The 21201-nt window shown below is 38.3% G+C and overlaps 1 protein-coding gene across 1 annotated transcript in view; it reads right to left on the reverse strand.

Annotated features, from left to right (window-relative positions):
* The window catches only part of SYBU (syntabulin), a 36522-nt gene extending 21254 nt beyond the window's left edge, over window positions 1-15268 (reverse strand). The window contains exons 1-2 of the mRNA XM_085299442.1: window positions 15248-15268; window positions 11562-11793 (exon numbers count right to left, since the gene is read on the reverse strand). Coding sequence (XP_085155568.1) covers window positions 11562-11793; window positions 15248-15268 — 253 coding nt within the window. The remainder of the gene's footprint in view (window positions 1-11561; window positions 11794-15247) is intronic.
* Between the last annotated feature and the right edge of the window lie 5933 nt (window positions 15269-21201).

Raw genomic sequence — 21201 nt, forward strand, 5'->3', positions numbered from 1 at the left:
CACGCCGGGGAGCCCAGCAGCCCCGGCCTCCCCACAGCGCCCCGCTCCACCAGCCGCCCCGACCCGCTGGACGACTGCATGTAACTTCTGCCACAGACGTCCCACTTTCCACTGGCCGTCACCGAGGCATTCGACAGAGGAACAGACCGGGGAAAACTAAACCCTACAGTCTAAAATTTTAGGCACTCAGCTGGGAAAAGGGAGACTTTATCCATTTGTTTTTCCAGCTGTTAGTTCTTATTTTTTATTTCATTTTATCTACTGGAACAAGGACAGGAAATGTATTTCTCCTCTATCCTAGCCTCTTYCTCCACTCAGAATAGTAATTTAGAGTGGGAATCGAAATGACACTTACCTGTCTAAAACAGAACTTCACCAGTATTTTAGTATTTATGTACATGAGAGCAAGTAAATACCATGCCTTCACCACGTCAAGAGCCTGAGATGCCACAGCTCTCTGCAAAGGTCCGTTTAAGTGTTTATGGTTGAGCTGCCATTTTTTATTCCAATTATCATCAATTTATGATGTCTTTATAACACAGTGAAATCAAGTAATTGAGATCTGTATGACTAAAACTTCCAGTACCTACTTGTAACTATAGATACAAAAACACAAAGAATTGATTGACATGTCCAYTCAGTACTGCTCTGATACAAGTAAGCAGTATGAAGGGAACAATACTCTTAGGAGAATTATTTAGTCATAAAAAGAACTCAGTTTGCCAAGCATTGAAAGTTGGTAATTTAGGAATTGAAACCAAACTTGGCCAGAAAATGGAAAAACAGAATCTTAGACTTTTTGTTTGAAATGATGCTTTCATTTTGAAAACTGCCAAGTTTTTCCTTCTCTTTTTAAAAGGGAGCTAAAATATTAAAACTCTCCCAAACATAAATTCTAATTCTAGTTTGAATATCGTCTTTGTTCAGTCTGAAACAGAGGTTTTCTTTACTGTTTTGATTTGGCAACAAACCATCAAATCAGTTATTTGCATAACTCCACTTTGAACATAATAAGATGTCAGGCAAAAAAGAAATCCTACATATAAAAGAAAATAAAAAAAGGAAATAATCTATCAACTCTTCAGTAAACATTGCTCAGAAAACAGTTTAAGTCCCAAGATTCTCATTAAAAAGGCATTAATAACCTGGAAGAAATCCAAAAAAGGTCAACAATAATGATAATAGGATTACAGGGCAATATTTATGAAGGAAGATTAAGGMAATGCAATTTGTGTATTCCAAGATAAAAAGAAATACTGGCAACACTGTGTTTATCATGGAGAGGAGAAATGCAGCTGGAAAATTGTGTAGAAAACAATACAATATCAATATAGGAGTCTTGCTGTGGTRCATATTATTTCATGAATAATCACTTGAAATAAAAACTGAAGGTTGGTGGGAGTTGGGCACAGTAAAATTTAGCTGGAACATATTCAGAATACTTTTAATGTAACTGGGGAATCAGAAAGCTATTTTAAACATTGACATAAATAATAGAGATTGCAATTTAAAAGCAGAGCACAAAAAGAAGTCTCCTTGGGGAAGATTCCTAATGGCCTCTTATGTATGCACAGTATTTCTTTACATGTAGGTGAAGCAGGCTGAAAACCACAGAAAACAGCCAGGCGAAACAGAAAATTCACTGGAGTAAATACACAAATTTGCATAGCATATTCTATCTCACATATCTTTTAGAGCAAATACTAAGTACGTGCAGTGTATACGGCATCAATTTCTTCTTCTCTTCTCTCTCTCTCTYTYTTTTTTATTTTGGCAGAGGACCTCATATTCCATTCTGAATTAACAGAGGGTAGAAAACCTGCTTGAATATATAAAATTCTTTTTTGACTAAAAATGACAGCTGTTGCCATCTTCCACACCTGCCTCAACTCTGAGCCCTAAGCCCCGCGGCCACTCTTACGCTGGGACTCAGCTGCTGCCTGTTCTTGACCCAGGACCATGTCTCAGAGCTCTTTAGGAGACCTGCTCCAAAAGGCATTCGGAGCTAAAAGATGATGTGATGGCACATGTGTCTCATYCTATGCAGCAGCCTGGTGGCTGTGGCACTCCTCAAAAAATTCGCATATCTGAACCCCCTGGCAGTTTGAACACAGCCCACCCACGGTCAGAGAGCAACTTTAAGGACCAGTGCACACAGCACCCTAGAGCGAGAGCTTCCCATTAAAGAAGCATGTCCCATTTTATGTAAATCTAGAGCAATATGGGGATAATTAATGGGCCAGAGAAAGAGGTTATGGTATGTGTTCTGGGAACTCTGTTTCAAATCCCCGATAAAACAGTTAATTACATAAAGTAGAACAGCCTCCATGGGAAATGGCTCTGTGAGTCCCCCCAGACCAGCAGCCTGGTGACTAGGGCACTCTTCTCACACGCGCTGAAGTCCATCRTCCAACAGAGGCAGAAACAGACTCTTAAATATAAGCTTCTTTCCCCCTTCCTTACTGAATAAGGTAACAGGGGTCTCTCTATTTTCCGTGAGAAACGACATAGGTATCGAGCTCCAGAAGATGATTTGTGCCCRTGGCTCTTGACTGTGGGCAGTCTGTACCTCCAGTCCAGCAGTCAGCAGCTACTCATCTTTGACAGGTGCGGTTWAGGCCTCTGTCCTTCACTTGCTATTTCCTCCAGAAAAAAACCACCACCAAACAACAACAAAACCCTGTTGCTGTGTTTTCCTTTGCCACTTGCTAGCTTCTGTATTAGATATGTGTTTTTCACTGTAATGTCTGGGAACTTGGTGAGCCCTGGGAATCTTTTGAGCAGTAAGAGACATATGTTTTGAGAGTCTACCTCCCAATCACTAACTGCTTTTGAGTATACAAAGCAGCACCTGAAAGAGTTTTTAGAAGCTAATGAATCCTAAAATTTGTGATGCAGAATTGAAAAATCTTTTTTTCGGGCCAATTTAATGTAATAGGGACTTGTACATACAGATTCAAAAATACGRAACACTTTGAAGTCAAAACACTGTGTAGCTGCTACATATGTTTGAAAGAAGTACTTGGCTGTTTGAACATGTTGTCCATAGCAATACATGGAAGTCTGAACAAATTCAAGGTTTACATCTAATACATATAAAATCCAAAAATAAAAAATAGTGATATAGTAACATTGTTTTAAAAACTTTACGATAGTCTTTTGCTCAAAATATTTCTCTGTTAGAGTTATAGAGTACTTTTTTTACTTCAGTAGAATTTATTTGGGTTAGCTCCTAAAAATACTTCAGCATTGCAATGCTGAACTCCTAGCTGTCCTGCTGACCAATGAAATTCTCAGTACAAAATCAGACACAGCATTTCTCCACGTAATAATGGCACCTGGAGCAGCGGTCCTCAGAAACAGGACAAACAGCAAATGCTTAAGCTTATCAGGGATGAACAGAAGAGGAAAAGGCATCTAATYAGACCTACTGACCTAAATAGAGATAGGCATCAACTTCCAAGCGTGATCTTCAATCACAAGCCTCATTCTGCAACTAAATACCTGAGACTGAACCTCCTTTCTATTAAAAAAAAAGGCATACAAAAAAAGACAGAGCTTGGCTCCAATAAATGCTAACAGCACAGCTGCTGGAGACCTCTTGCAGGCTACAGGAGATGTGGGTGGGAATCATCACACTAACTGGAGATGTCTCTAATGTAGGCACCTATATCCGGGCCAATGTTTAGTCAATACAGTTTTAATCAGTGTAATCAGAGAGTGCAGTTCATTCATCTTCTTTTAAAGTAAATGTTTACAGTTAGTCAGAAAAGTYGCACGCTAGATTCACTGATCTTACTACTTTTATGTCCTTTGAACCAAAGCAGGACCTTAGTTAAATTGCTCAGGCAGAAACAACTACAGCTAGATTACAGATGTGAAAGTTAGGCCAGACTAACTACAGCCCATCACTGCTCTGCCTGGTTGGCTCAGGACCATGAGCTCCCACCCGCTCACCTTGGAAACAGCCTCCATAATCACCAGAACAGGACAGATTCACCTGTTAAACCGTCCCGCTCTCCGTAAGCAATTCAAGTCCCCAGGCCACAGAAAGACAGTCAGAYCCCATCTGTAGTCCAGACCAAAAATAATCTAAGGAGAGCTGTAGATTCAAACCTCACCTCTTCCCACATCACACGTGCTCAGTGAGTTACGCGAGACAGACGAGCCCCCCGGTGCTGGCTCTGCTGGGTCTGTTGACCCAACTGAGCGGGACTCGTTCCAGAACTGCCATAGCGATGATAACCGCTCCGGAGCGCGCGGCAGGACCGGGAGCAAACAGCGGTCTCCACGGCGCTGCCCGGTCATCTGCTCAGGTTTAAAGCAGCAACTCTACAAGACACAAAGCCCTGGCAGAGTGCTAATATCCATGCTAGTCCTAGGGTGTAAGATCTGAGAACAGCACAGACTTGTACCAGAACACTGCATCTTTTCTTTTGAAGGGAGATATGTGTATTTTAATCTCCTTGTGAAGTATACTCTGGTACTGTTGTATCCATGGAGACAGAGTCTTTAATAACTCCCTGTGCTAGCAGGTCAAGTAAGCAAATCTACACAGCTCCATAGCAACTGACGTGAAATTAAAACGGCTCCCATCAGTAAAATATGCAGGAGGGCTCACTGCAAACAGATGTATTATCTGGAAACACTTACTTAAAAAAAAAATCATCAGCAGCTATTTTGAGTAGGCTCAAAATGAAGAGTCAAGAAAGGGGAGAAAAGCAAAAATAAACAAGAGAAAGGTCAAAAACTGCCACAGCTGTATTCATTAGATTCAATGCTAGAGAAGATCTCAAACATTATTGTTCCCCTCAAAATTACGAAGTCTAGCTATAAAAAAGGGAAAATAGTGACACAAAATTCTTCAGGAAATAAATTTTGCATATCATTAGATTTGAATACTAGGATGGGCATGACGTCTGCCTTYGGTCTGCTGTCAGATACGGTAGGGAAGTGAAACAAGGCATGTACTCATATCCAAGGCAAATGACCTATACTCAAGCACTCCCTCCCTTATTGCCCTGAAGATGTTCTAAAAAGCAGATGGAAAGCCTTCCAGAAGCACAAGTAATTGACCACTGCCCATCTGCTCCTTTCCAAACACTGAATTGCTTAAAAAAAAAAGAAAAAAGAAAAAAGAAAAAAATCAGTGCTCAAGGTAAAGCCACCCTTATCAAGTTTAAGTTACTCAAGGAACCTGGGCTTTGTTCTTCCTGTTCTCACTTACAAACTCTTCTGTACTATTCAGAGAATTAAAAAGAAAAAAGAAAAAAATCAGTGCTCAAGGTAAAGCCACCCTTATCAAGTTTAAGTTACTCAAGGAACCTGGGCTTTGTTCTTCCTGTTCTCACTTACAAACTCTTCTGTACTATTCAGAGAATTTATGCTTTACACTTATAAATAGTCATATCCAAATTATTTCTTATTAAATAATTTAAGGAGAGACAAAAAAAAGAGTCTTACTTATGGTTACAGGCAAAATATTCCACCATTTGTTATCAATTTAATTCACTCAGGCTATCTTCAGAACATTTTTTTTTGTAAGATCAAGTATTTAAGTTACACTGAATCAGATTTAGCTCACCTCCTCATTTCAGTATCTATATACATTTGATACTAGCCACATATTTAATTATTTGAATACTCCAAGGAATGAAAGCACCCATCTTCCCATCCTCAYTGCACATGTAAAGTTATGACTGACTGCAGGATGGGAGCATACTGTACGGCAATTAAACCCTGCATTTACAACTGGATTAATTGTTTTTGACATACTCTTTTTCTTAATTCCACCCCCCTTCAAAGAAAGTACAATCTCGGAATGTGGGTTATAAGTGACAGCAGAGAGATACATTATACTGAGTTTTTGTCATCAGCTTCACTTTTGTATGAAGCTGCTTTTAAAATGAAGCATACCGATTTATTTTTGGGATCAGCCAAGGCAAATTTTTACCATCAAATACCTACCTTTGTTGCTGTTTAATCTTTAGAACAAACAGGGTGACTTTGCCTTAGAATGTAGTTGCATATATATTACATTAGCAGCATTTAAAAGGCATTTCAATGTAAGAGGTAAAAGTACAACTCATCGTTACAMAGAACAATGAATCTCTTTGCAGGAGGTTGGCTCTAGTCAAGTTAGCACGTTCTGTACCTTTGTTCCTGCATTCTGCACCTTCATTCCTGAACAACGGGAATAATTCTGCACAGTCTGCAGACATTCGGTGCAGAGAGCGAACAAAAGTTATGCGAATACAAGATACAATGTTGTACACATGCATCAATAAAACATGTCTGCCTATATTTTATCAGTCCTTCTCAAGGTAAAACAAAGAAAATCCTGTCATTGTATCTAACTCCAATCAGAAAGATAAAGTTCTTCAGAGTAAACGTTATCTCCAGAACTACCTCTAAGACAATCTTCTCCCAGATCTTCTACATGAACTGATCCGTTCTTAAGTGACGCATACAGATATATGTTTGAGTCGGATGTTATTATTCTCACTTTATCTTACCAAATTGAGATTCTGCAATGACAAAGGATCTGTAAAATTGTAAAGYCAGGTCTCAGTAACATAAGCTAAATCAGCAAATTTACGTTTTGTTTTTGAAACAACCAAATAAGGTGACTTTGCCATTAAAATACAGATATGTTTAGATATATGCAAGTAAYATGGATAATCTCATCTGTCAATTTTACGTTAATGGATTACTAGTCACTGCTCTTGCCTTGCACAAGATGAGCTGAAGAGTAAGTTTCTGGTTACTCAGTAKTCCAGGAATCTAATCAGTATTCAAGAAAAAAAAAAAAAGAAAAGAAAAACAACAGAAGATCAGATAACCATTTCTGGTTTTAAAACATTAAACTACCTTTTCAGTGCTCACAAACAATTTAAGGCCAATACAGGTTGCTCTACCTGTTACTTCCAAAAACCCTAAGAGTCCTAACACTTTCAAAAAWTAATCTGTTTAGACAGGGACATCCTGCCCTAAGACTTATTCACTCACGAATTGAGAAGAATACCAGGAAGAAGTTGAAAAGACCGTAATGGCAGCATGCGCTGAATACAACTTTACTTATTATGACTGAAAGTTAAATGACATTTTTAACCRATGATTTTTCAGATGACTTTTATTTATTTCTATGAAATCAGATTATGAAAGTACACAGATAYTAAACATGGAGAAGGAAGATCACAAAGTGTGCACTGCAACTTCTGAACAACAGATCTGGGCAATGCACTACGTAAAGGAATAAAAGCCTTGGCAACAAAGGTAAGTGGTCTATGTGGTTAATGTTCTGAGATCTTCCTATTAATTTGAACAGAATGAAGCTTTAATGTCTGAATTCTAAATGACTACCATTCCTGAAACGTAATCCATTGCAGTTCAACTGCACTATAATCCAAAGTGCTATTATTTTAGCCAGATTCAGTAACAGATGGCCAAATGTTTTACCAGCCGTCAGAGAGAAGAACTTTTCTGTATAGTCTGCTGCTGCCTGGGGTGGTTATCACTGAACAGAGCTGAGAATGATGAACAGCCAGGCTTTAAAGAACTCTGCGGCTGACCTTAGCTGCTGCTCATCTAGGATTCCTTTAATGCAGCAGTGTTTAATCTCTACTCTGTAGGCCCATAAAGGTCTGAAAATAGTTATTTTAACACGTCTGAAAAGTCTTAATGTCTCACGTCTTAATGATTTCACGTGAAACTTTAGCCATTCAATGGACTCTGTGAGAGATCTCCAACACAAACCTCACTCAGATCATTCAGTAAATTGGACTGCGACCCATAACACCAAAAGCAGGAAAGCAAAGACCAGAACTCCTGTCAGAAATGCAGAACACAGTCAGTTGATCAGGTGCCATTCTAGAATTACAGACATTTAAAACCACATACAGCTTTGTGTTKCTTTAAGCTTACAAGCTTTTAAAAAGTTATTGACACAACTCACGCCTGAGATTCCTTTCTTTATCTGTGTTTAACTGTAAGTTAATCATAAATTTCCAGCTTACTTTGAGCATTCTTATGGAAGTCAAAGAATAAGAGAAGAAAGACTGTCCAACAAAGCAAAGTAGTTCCCACTCTCCTTAATAAGATTTGGACATCAGCTGCAGGTGGAATCCTATGGAATCCCATCCATAGGATTAGAAGAATAATGTGAATATATGAAGTGATCATGTTCCTCCCTATACATTTACAGAGACTATAGGTCTCAGTACAGCACCTTAAGTCAAAAGCAGCACTATTGCTAATCAAGTATTCTGTATGTCTTTCTTCTGGAGCCATTTTCTGCAACAAATTTTGTTCCTTTTAATACTGCAAAAAACGAATCACACTCAAGAGAGGGATTCTTTCTAAAATTCTGGGACAGATTTTAAGCCAATGCTAAGTGATCATGTCAATTTGGTCTTTTCATCTCATTTTGAAATTTATTTTGAAATAAAATGAAATATAACATTGCTGTGATCCAGGTTTAATGTAGAATATCTCCACCTATCACAAATGCATAACATTTCTATGATCATAAAACTTTCAGAGGTTTAGCAAGACGCAGCAATGATGCATTCTAGGATTAAGTATGGTTCASTATGCAGACATCATAAATTATGAATGATATTCCAAATCTAGTCTGTTATTACTTTGAGAGCTGAATATAGACTTAGATCTATAAAATGATGTTTTAGGCTGCTAGAGAAAAGAAAGCTATGCTATATTTGGTATTTTTAATCACAGAAAAGAAAGATGAAGTTATATTGCTGGAGTTGCAAAAAAATGCTGGAGCTTGAGAACAGCTTACAAAAGTCCCAAGGGCTCATTCTCAGTGCTATCGCACTCTGGCATTTCCTGAATTATCTAAATATTTGTGTGAGTGTTACTTCTGAGATTCAGCATGTTCTAAGAAAACAATGCTAGAAATGGATAAATTTTCAGTAAAATGGCAGGCAGTCTGAAGGTGCACACTGATTTGTGCACTCGTCTACAGAACTGTAGCACAGGTCAAACTGTAAAAAAAAAGAGTGCTGTACTGGATGTTTGTCTTTTATATTTGGCTCCTGCTATGCAATCATTATCACAAGACCTTTCTAGATAAATACTCTGCCAAGACTATCTCCATAAATCAGTAGAGATTTTTGGTAGAGAGAAAGATGCTATGCACAGATATTTTGTGTACAATTCTTTGAAGTATTCAGCTGAGGTAAACAGAAGCAGTTATGTAACAGCATGTATGTATTGCCTTCTCCTCTCACAGTCCACCCTTCTATTGCTCCTCTGTTACTCCCTCCACGTTTTGCTAAATTTTAGTGATTTTTCTTTGTACAAGGACTATTTCTGATTGGGTCACCTGTCAGGGTCATTTGTGCATTCACGTACAAAAAGGTCATAAGAAATGGTATGGATCCACTTGAAACCAAGAGATAGGAAAGTAAGAGAATTACATTAATCCCTGTGGACCAAAGTGAAGAAAATGAACCCCAGCTACCTCCTGGCTTCCATTTCAGGAATGCCCTTCTCTTGTGTTAGCTCATATTGACTAGAAGAGGATTTCTGACAACTTCACACTAGAAAAGGCATGAGATAATAGGAAGGAGAAACTTTGAAGTGCTTTGAGGTGACCGTATATCAGACCTMTTATAAATCAGAACTACCTCTTGCTCCAAGAGTTTTGGTAGAGCCCATGAATGACATGCTTGAAGTCTGGAGAATTTTTCAACCTTACAGATTAATTAGTAAAGAGGTACTAACAGATACAGAATGCTACAAGAATAGAGAAATATTAAAGGGAAGTGACATAGATGACAAATTAGAGCTTCAGAATGGGTGGGTGAGAATGTCAGTATGTCAAACTGCCCAGAGAATTTCATAAAGCCAAGCTGCCTTTGACTTAGCTGGATTGATTGACTTTCTTTTTTTCCTTCCATCTGAAGTATATTAAAAACTCTACTCAGAGTGTCTTTGTTTCCTCCTTTCAGCCTTTCAGCTCTTGCAACCTTACTGATTCCTCTACTCTTTTTCATATTTAGCTGAAACTGCTTGAGAAGTTCCAAGCAATTTAGTGAAGATGGAGATAAGAAAAGAGACAGTTATACATAGGTCAAATTRTTGCAGAAAACTACTATCTACAAGAAGCACAGTTTAAAAACTACAGTTCTTTTAAAAATATCGTTCTTTAAATCAGTTCAGGGATTCGAATCAATTAAAGCTGACTTCGGACTACTAATACTGAAGGCTATTAACTCAATATTACAGTTTGATCTAGCATAATATTTGAAAACAATGATGTTACTTAACAAGAGAAATGCACAACTCTCTTCTGTAAGTATAGCACCATTTAGCAGAATAAACTTTCAAAATCCTTTATTCACTTTGTCTTAGGTTACAACTTTACTCACATACAAATTGTTTGTGAAAGTCATGCTTGCAGATTTGACTGCCATATATTATGTCCACATCATTCCACCTGCATTAGATTTCTTGATTTAAGTGGAAGAGAAAACAAGATTTGCAAAAATATAATCAATAGTTCATTCTGCAGAGTAATGGGAGCCTGGGAACACCCAGTTAATATGGGTACTATGAAATAAGYTGAAGAACTTTCCAGGTTTAGGGATAAGTTAGATCCAGTTAGCCCTTTCAATGTCAAAGGCAACGAAATATTTTTGTGCCAGATTCTCTACTGTTCCTGATTCTAGAAACAAATCTGAGCTGGCTCTGAATGAAAATAGCAAAATTGTTTCCAGAGATGAAATGGCCCTAGAAACAKTACAGCCATGAAGTACGTGAGCTAACAAAGCATGTTGATTCCACGTGGCTCCACAAAGAGTCAAAACACCCTCTCTGGAACCATGATTAATTCAATAACAGCCCAAATATCCTGTCCATTTATAATCTAGAGCTGACTGTACATGAATCACTAAAATACTTTGTATTTTCCCATTAAAATTATACTAGCTTATGAAACCCCAAGATATTTAGTCTTGGATGTGTGACAAGCAGGTACTGAGACAACTGGTGGTCCAGGTGGCTCATTAGCGTGAGGCAACGTGACATGGTCCTGATTCAGATGATGCACTATGGATGCCTGTCTGTATAACTCCCACATTTAGATTGGCCTTTATCGTGCCTTGCTTTGACATTCAGTATCCCCAGAACCATCACAACTCAGTAGCATAAACTGTAGGCAGGATATAACCATAAATTTAACACCATTAAAAGACTAATTCTTTGTTTTGATAGTAAAAGAGTCATCTGTCTTTCCCCAGTGAAATATGCGTGCAGCTACCATGGAATAGCAGAAAATTCAATTCAATTGTTATTTGACATCACCATCTAGTCTCATAAAAGAAAGTGACGACGTCATTTAATTATATTTCCATGAAAAAGCTTTACTTATACTGTTTTCAAGCCTTAAAGGTGGCTCCACAGAAAGAACCCAATTATATACTATCAACATGAGCTGTGTCACAAGTAGCACAATACAATGTATCTAAACACCTGTAGCTATAGTACTCCATTAAAGAGCATAATTAAAGAAATGAGAAGAGCGATGATATACTTACCGGGCTTCACAAGACTTGTCTTTGTCTCCTTCTTGTATCGAGCCACCTGCAGGTTTCCTTCACTCATTGCCCCTGCATGAAACTTCTTTCTGGTGAAGTCTCCATCGCTACCAGTGCAAAAACTGATTGGACTGTTTCCAGCATCAGAAGGAGTCTTAACTGGAGATACTGACTGGCTACTAGGACAACCAGTGTCATCTGAAAAGAAAAGGGAAAACACTCGGATTTCTAACTAGGAAGTACACAAAGCTAACAAAATTAAAAAAAAAAAGTGTCTGAGCGACAACTGTTTAAAACCAGAAATGGTTATCTGATCTATAYAACCTTGATCCTGAAACTTGCTGGGCCCCTCATTTACATTAGTTTCTCCCATTTGGTGAAAAAGTGCTGGATATCTTATGGCAGACTAAAATGGCAGATGCTTGTTTCAATAAGTGACAAAATGCAAAATCAGAGGTTACCTAATGGAAACTGAGATCCAAGATAAAATTTTAACTTAGCAAGCTAAGGGAATATTATGGCATGAATGTTAAGAAATACACAGAAGAATGACCTGCGTCACTGTGTGCATACTGGACAAAAAGCAAGCATGGACCACATGGGCTTCAAGATATGTTCCTATCTGAACCAAAACAGAGCTTTATATGTACAAAGTGAAGATTTTCACTTAACTGAAAATGATAAAGGAAAAACAATTTTAAGAAACCTTTCAAAGAAACTGTGATTGCAGAGCTCTTTCTTTCACAAGTGGATGTGTGTTATCGAGTTCTAAAAAAGGTGCACTAGGCACTGCTTTTGTTTAAAGCGGAATTATTTTGAGGAAACACTAGTGCTACATGATATCAGCATTCATCTCTGAATAAACCATAATTTCCAAGCTCCAGAACTACAAACACTCAAACTCCTAGTAATGAAATATATTGTAAAAAGTCAGAGTCAAGATAAAATCCATGTGCCAAGAACAGCTCCATCTAAATCCCTCCAGAGTAATCGTATCTTCTGTAATAGTCACAGTGGTTTTGAAGAGACATAACAAAAAACAAACAAGCTACCCTGACACTRGGAAACCTTTAATATTYACTCTCCTGGAGAACTGTAATTGYTTACTCTTTCCCAGGACTAAGTAGAAGCCACTGTCTTAACTATGCARTTGTACTGTTTCCTTAAATAACATGACGTTCCAAATACCTGCAACTGAACTAAAYAATTTACATGACCATATTTCACTTACCACTTCCATCCTATATTCATAATTCAGTTTGAGCCTGATCTTGCAATGAGCTTTGCAGATAGGTTGAAGTCAGTATATGACTGCAGCTTTATGAAGTAAAAGGACACTCCGTAACTCCATGCACCATCCCCTCCCTCCCAAACAGAAGCTTTTAATATTAACTGTTGCTGCTCAATACAWTTAAAAAACCTCTACCTTCCACGAGAACCAGGTTTTCCCTGGTTACCYTACCTCACCAAACCCCTCATGTCTCTACCTATTTGCTCATATGACTGCCTTCTACATTCTGCTTCTCATTTCTCCACAYCCTTCCTTTAATTCTCAGCAAATTACCTAAAATTATGCAATAATGCATTATCCTATGCAGGTTATACACATAAGTATATAATAGCAGTAAATAGTCTAAGGTATTTCTTCTTAGGCTTGCACAAACTTACAGAAATGATGTCAAACCAAGAGGGTTRCCACACCTACTATAAGATTACCTCCAGGGCACAAAGGCAAACAGTGCAAAGCACCTAATCCAACTTAATCATATTTGATTCCTTCAGCTCAATTAAGCCTACAAGGATCTCCTTTTGACATGTTGCTTGGGGGAGGAAGGCTGCTACTAAGGTTTCCATCTCCATATTCACCCTAACTAAAGCAGGATTGTTCTCCACATAATTTTAGTTCACTCTTCATCTTTCCTATTCATATCAACATCACCATATAATGCARCACAGAGAAGAAAAAAGAAGGCAGTTTCTTCCCAGATTTCCCTTTGTCAAGGGTTCTGCAGTCTCTTCTACAGACTGAATGAACATTATCTACCGGGCTGTGAATCTACAGCACTGCTGAGCAAAAATTTGAATTATAAACAACTTCTTTAGCTACGTCCAAAGTGTCTTCTCTTTAGAAGTGCACAAACACTTACAATCAACTATATTTAGAAAAAAGTGCATGTTCATGGAGTTCATTTTTTCATGTGACCTTTCAACTTAGACATTTCTCTGTGGTATTACTTTCAAAACTGTGTTAAAAAAATAGACAAGAAACCATTTACTTCATCTCTCCAATAAAGTCATTCCAACAGCTGGACAGCTTCTGTTGACCTTACAGATGGTAGATCATATGGCAGACTTTATGTACAAATAACTCCAAARCTACAAGGATGCTACACAGAGGAACCTTGGGAGCTGACAAAATCTTGTTAAAAGGGTTTAGCTAGAAACAATAAAAATCTAAACTACAGCTTTAAGAATTAGGACATTAAAAACAAACGTGTAAAACTAATTGGGACAAGAAAATAGAGTAGCAAAATAAAACAATCAAAAATAAATATTTTAACTGCCAACAGTTAACATTGCCTCTGATAYTGCACCGATCATATTGGATAATCAGATTTTGACACATGTACATATACACATACTAGATATATGCATATATACTCACTGTACGCGTAATGACTGCAGSTTTCATTGCAAAAGGGCATTTATTAAAGGAATAAAACGAACCTGACATAAAGAACAACAGGTCTTCTCTGCTCTTATCATTTGTGACCTTTAGACAGGCCAGTAACCAGCTAAGCATTTCCACACCAGCTGAAGTAAATGAACAATATTATTGTACTCCTCTTTCCTCTGATCAGTTGTTATTTTTAATATAACGGATAACTTCTTCTACCTGGCATGAACTAGAAATATGAACAAAATTATGAATTTTCTAAATCTAGAGTATGCTGCCAAAGAAACATTTTATCATGCATGTAAATATCAGCTTTTTGTGGTGCCTTTTGAAGAATCAAAATGCTTACTATCCCAGAAAGGAAGAGCTGAGTATGAAAAACCACAGTTCATCWCCAACGGCCAGAAAACCCCTGCTGTAAACTGGAGGGATACACCTCTCAATCAACTTGCAGCTGACCWCTCTGTTGCAACAAAAAATAACGGTAAACGCTGAGGTGCCGCCCAACTGCTCAATGCAAGTCAAACTGCCAGCATCYGTCTTCATTTTTTCCTGACTACCAAACCCTTACAAGGTTATTTATTTATATAGAATTTTAATATTGTAGTTGAATTCCCTGCAGAACAGCAGCATATAAAATCTCTACGCAATGTTTCTGTCTCTAGAAAGGGTGAGTCYCACTGCACATCAAACTGACAGAGCCACCTTCCATCCCACACATGGGCTTAGATAACCAGGCTTAAAAGGGGTTTGATCTAAAACTACTCACTGTCAAAGCATACCACACTTCTTTCATGAGAGAAGGAATGCAACTGAGATAGTCTAATATTTGCCACAGATATATATACATACACATGTATACACATATATGTAGGCCTCTCCAAAACCCTGCTCACAGTTCTGAGGGAAGAGGTGAAAGCCTCAAACTTAGAACTAAGTCAAGATAAGGAATCTATTTTCAAAGCTGGTAACGGGGGACAGAAACAGACGAGTCTCAAATGGAACTGACCTTCTGCTGAGCACACGACATGGACGTAGTTGTCAGTGTGGTCAGGTAAGGATTCAGCCTTGCGGTTCAGCCCCAGTAAGGACGTCAGGCCAAGACTTCTCAGGAATTCCACACGCATACCTGACTTACTTCCACGGGCATTGGGTATTAGGAAGATAGGGAGAAAGCTGGCAAAATCAGCTATGAAAGTCACAATTTCTGATCTCCTGTATGATTTACTTGACAAAGAGAAAAATATGCAAACAACATACAACTTCCATTGCTTTCTTAGCTATATTCCTGGTGTTTTCTTTCACACTGGCCTTCTAAGAATGCTCTGGAACTGAATTTTCACTTTGAACATCAGCTGGATTTCATCACTGAAACTCTTCGTCTAACCCCTCTCCCAGATCAGACATACTTGCCAAGGTTCAAAGCCAAGTATGGGAGAGTGTCTTGTCAAAYGCACAGGATCAGATAGGAAAGTTGCTCAGAGTACTGTGACATTTGTATTCACAGACTAACTTTCAAATATTAAAGAACAAACAGTTTCAAAGGCWGCAACACTCTAACCATATAATTCAYAGACTTAAAGGCCATAAGYGGTGACATGATAATCTCTGATTTTCCCTGCATAGAGATTTTAGAATTCTCACTAGAATATGCTTTAGAGTCTTCTTCAGGAAAACACTGCCTTTTTCTCCTARAGACTTTAAGTAATACTGAATATATACCCTCCTTCGTTAATCCATCCAAATAATTAATTATGCCATCTCTGTRGAATCACAGTCTTATTTCTATTGTCACAGCTAACTGTCAGATTTAGTTATGAACTTTTATGAGTCTGAACTSTCTGTCCCTAAATGATCTCTGCTCTGTTACCACATTTTTGTCTTCCCTTGACCAATGTTTAAACTATACATAATTTGTACKTCCCCTATGAAATGTGGATGCCAGAATTAAACACAGAATTTTAGTAGAGGCCTTACCAATTCAGCGTATTAAGGCAAAAATAATTTCTCTAATTTCACCTGATATTCCCCTTTGTCTACATCCTAGTCTTTGTAGTCATGGCTCTGCACGAACGACACACTTGTTATTTACAATGAACTATCAAGTGTATTTCAGAACCTCCCAGGATAATCCCCCATTCTGCTGGTCTACCCAGTATTTTTTGCACCCACGAATGTTGCTTTGATCTTCTTTTCATGAATGTTCTTGCAAGAGGGGTTTGTTATRTGTTAATGAAAGCTGCTGACAGACACCAAAGGGAATGTGCCACCTAAATTCTGTATGAAATTAAGATAAATAGGCTCCTCAAGAGAATGAGTCAGAAGCAAAGCCTATTTCAGGCTTCTCCAGAGAAGCCAAATCATCCCACTGTTCTGAATCACTGTCTGGAGGATCTCAACTCTCTCCATTGACTGTGTAAGGAGCCTAGAGCAACTAGAATTCTCATTTAGGCAGTTATATCAATAAGGTGGAAGGGTTCACACCTAAAYTGAAAAATGTCACTAACTGGAGAATTGCAATGTCATTCCAGAATAACTGGATAACCCTGAGAACCAGAGTAAAAGAGACAGGATGAAGCATAAAGCGAAAGGCCAAACATAAAAAGGCAGAGTTTGAATATATTTACATTCACAACATAAAACTCTAAACAGATAGGAATCCAACTCCTGCCTAATTAAGGCACTCTGAATGGCCTTCTGGAAGCACCCACACCTGCCTACTAATTATTCAGGGAGCACAGACTAAGGTAAGAAGTGTGATTATTCTCCTCAGCTTTTATTTGTACTAAAACGCCTCACTTTTAGGGCAGTGGTTCCAATAGCTGATTTCAGCTACTCCTTGAGATTAGTTATTTGCTACTAGCCATTTCTTCTGTCATCTGCAAACCAGGGAAGATTTTGTAGTATCACTTAGACTGTTCACAAATAATTTCACTAAAAGTGGAACCCTAAAAATGTCACTAGTTTTCAGTCCTTCTAATCAACCCTAGCTTCATTTTAGAGCTTATTTTAACATCTACCTGGGGTTGGTATGTAATAAAATTAATTAGGATATCATGTAGTTCTAAGGCCAAGATCTTGTGGGAAATTAAGTATACTAAATCAGAGTAGAAGACCAACCAAAGTTATAGCCTTGTCAAAAAAAGAAAAGATGTTTATGTGACAAGCCCTACTTTTACGAAATCTTGCTAAGCAAATTAATTCCACATTTATTCTCTAGGTCTCTGCAGACAGAACTCGAATTACCTATGCTCCATTTTGTCCAYGGCAGGCTAGCAGCTCTGCAATTCCTTTCGGCAGCCTAGCGAGGTTGTGCAATCTCTGCCCTTGGAGGCTTTCAAGTTTTGAACAGACAAAGCCATGACTGACGGGATGCAGCACTGACAACAATCCTGCCCCAAAAAAGCGGTTGGACTAAGCGATCTCTGAAGGTCCCTTACAACCAACATTCCTGCGATTCTGCTTTTCTTGTACATTTTGTACACGTTCCAGCCTGCTCTACGGTTGCGAACCATTTTGTTTTTCCCCAGTCCATCTTTCAAGACGGAACTACTGATCTGAACGCCCCAGTCACAGAAACGAGGCCACTGACGGCCAGTAAAATCAAGCCTGAACATCTTCAACTCCTTTTGACTGTCAGTTGGATTCCTGTCATTAGTACATAGCAACTTCTAACAGCTACTCTTTACCAGCCCCTTTGTGCYTGCAATCGTCACATCCAGGAGCAGATCAGTCACTGCTCAAAATTCAGAGAGAGATTCTGCGCACYCACTCACAGGCTCAGACTTTGTGGAAGGGAGAAGAAGGTGAAAGAGGATGGATTTACTCTCCTCTAAACCTTGGGCATCTTTTGCCAAGCAGAATTTCCCACAAATATACCCATAAAGGTATCAGCTCTTGACATCTGACTGTACAATCGCTAAGTTACACTGAAGCAGCGAGTTTTAACAGACTTTGGCAGGAAATGTTGCCTTTGCTAATCTTCCATCATTCTAGCTGAACATTTCACATTGAGTTCTGGGAAACCATCTGAAAAAAACCTATATAATTGTGGTTTACTGGCGCTGCCATTCCATTTACAACACAACGAACAATATTAGTGTAACAGAACAAAAGCATCCTAGTTTACTAATAAAAATATGCCAAATTGTGAAAAACAAGGTYTTCAATGAAGTTGCAAGGTTTGGGGTTTTTTTTGAATAGGCATAACAATATTCATCTCAATAAAAAATTGCATTAAAACTAMTTTAAAACAAAGGTGATTTAATTATGAAATGGTGGCAAACAAAACACAGCCCATAGCTCRGAATTAAGTCATTACTGTCATCATCGTACACAGCCAGATGCGACAAACAGGGCACTAGAGGTGAGATACTAACAGCTCTCAGGACACAATCCAAAATTGGCCAGAGTCAACGGAAACTCTTACTTCAGTAGGCTCTGGATCAGGCTTTAAAGATTCACAGTCTTGACAGATACACAAAAAGTTGACAATAAACATTCAAAAGGTCAAATGTTTTGGCTTCCAGATGCTGGTGTGTTGGGTGGGAACAAAGGCATAGTTACTAAGTAGGAAGGAATAAATTGTGCAGTTGAAAGGGAAGTAAGAAAAGGCCAAAAGTTGAGGAAAGGCTTTGCTTTTTAGTACCAGAACACTTTTCTAGTTTCCATGTTTAAAAAACATCTCCGCTCTACAGAAAAAGAACTGGTGGTTAACAAGAAAAATTATTGCACATAAGTAGGTCCAACAGGAAACTCTCCAGGGAAACATCAGTGAGAAAAGGAAGCCTGTCACCAGAGAGTTACCCTTATATGAAAGCCATACGTGTATTTTTAAAAGTGGATTTTGCTTCAGTGTATTTTGGAAAGTATTGCAATGTTTGCTAGCCTGCCTTACAGAGTGCTCTACCGGGATCCTGCAAACAAATTCAGATGGAGAAGAGCTCTACTTCGAAGTTGTTGTTGTTTGAAACATTGAACCGTGGACAAGTGTAGAATAGAAGATGGCAGAAAAGAGAAGCTAACGTATCAGGTATTTCCTTGATTCAGTAACTCACAGAAAAAACAACAATAAATCACTAAGGAAGTTTTTAAACAAAGTATTTCTTCTAATGAAAAGAAACAAGAAGAGCTCACCATTTCTGTGTGTACACATTTATAAATACAAATAATCAAAGTAATTATTTTTAGTAATTTATATTAATTCTCTGGATTCAATCTATTGACTTGTTAAAACACAACAATTTCATTTTCCTCTATCCTTTTCTATGCAGAAACAYAGTTAAACACACACGCTTTAACAGCGCTGCCTCCTAGGCTAGCTGGTTTATGATACAGCCTGCTTCAGCACTCCAGTTAGAAATTATTTATGAGAGTGACAGAAGGTACAACGTTTTGTTCAATAACACAGAGCTTCACTGCACCTGTACAGATTCCCCTCGCCTTTGAGCTGTGCCTAGCAATACAGGTAGCAGATTCACATTGATTTTAATAGGCCTGCGTAAAGCCTGCATGCCTTTTTTGATGGATGCACGCTGAACGCAGCCTCAGCATCCACCAACAGCTGAAGCCAACCAGAAAATAACATCCAAGTGCAAGTGGACTATGGGGATGAATAACTGAGCAGGATACCATAATCGAGAACTTCCTGCTGCAGTGTTTACACCACAGAGTTTACAATCATGGGTACATTATCAGAACATATTTATTATGCTATATATGCAAAGAATGGAGGAGGAAGATTTTAAAACCTTCATACCAGAAAAAAAATGAGGTTATGAAATGAATACTGAAGCCAGTTCTTGAAATTTGAAAGCAAAGTAACAAAAAATAAAAACAAAAAACAAAAAAGGAGCTCAATTTTAAATGCAAACCTATTTTTGAAAACTCGGTAGAGTGAGTCATAATCATCCATATACAGAGATACTACTACTGTAGTACTATGCAGTCTAGTTTTTTTTTAAAAAAAACAGATTTGTAGCTAAGCTGGAGAAAAGAGGAACACTTTCTACTGGAAAGAGTCAGCTCCTCTAACTCATGAACTTTTTTGCTGAACTGATTATCAAATGTGCAAGTGCTTCTTTTAAAGCTGCAATCTCAGCTAACGACCTTCCGCACTGACTCCAGTTGGCTCCTGTAGCAAGGCTGAAGAAGAGGCTGAGCATTGCTAAAAGGTAACATCTAAGAACCCTTCTTCATAAGAATAAATTTACAAGCTGAGCTATTCAGAGGTGGAAACTAGAAAAACGTAAAGCCCAAACTGACTGCCTTTTAATATTTAAAACTAAACAGACTATTGAATGTAGCACCTCTAGACCAAACACCGCTTTCAATCCAATACGGCAATTTGTTTGACATCAAAAAAACCCACAAAAATCAAGGAGAACACTCTCCCCTAAAGAACTGTATCCCCCACAAGGCAAATACTGTCACTGAAATTACCAAGGGGAGTCTCATTCTTTCTCAGAGCAGCAAGAGCAGCTGTTCAGACACAGACCTGTGATTGAATTATTTGTTTGTGATGTTTAAAAATGTACTCTCCTCCTGACTGACAAGGTGAGTGTGTCAAGCTGCTTCAAAGCTAAATGTAACTTATGAAGAAAACATGCATGACATGGGGAAATACTCAGCAGCAGTCAAGCCAGATGAAGTCTCTGGAAGAATGTTTTCTCATAATTTGACATACGAGTTCTGTGGCTGATGTCCAAACCAAAAGAGGGCAGAGGTTGAAAAAAGAGAAATGCTCCAGTATCAAATGACAAAACAGCACCCCAGATGTGCTAAGATTTTAAAGAAGGATTATGCACAGTAAATACTGATGAAAAGATTCAACTTGCCTACTCAATATTCGGAAAGCACCCATGCCCATTTGGTATAACAAAGTAGATTAAAAATAAACAAAGCGCACAAAGAAAAGGAGCCAGCTCAAAACTCTAGGGAACCGAACAGGAGATATATATTTAG

This window comes from Rhea americana, unplaced genomic scaffold (genome assembly GCF_003343005.1).
Source record: "Rhea americana isolate MKP2758 unplaced genomic scaffold, rheAme1 scaffold_0, whole genome shotgun sequence".
Lineage (NCBI taxonomy): Eukaryota > Metazoa > Chordata > Aves > Rheiformes > Rheidae > Rhea > Rhea americana.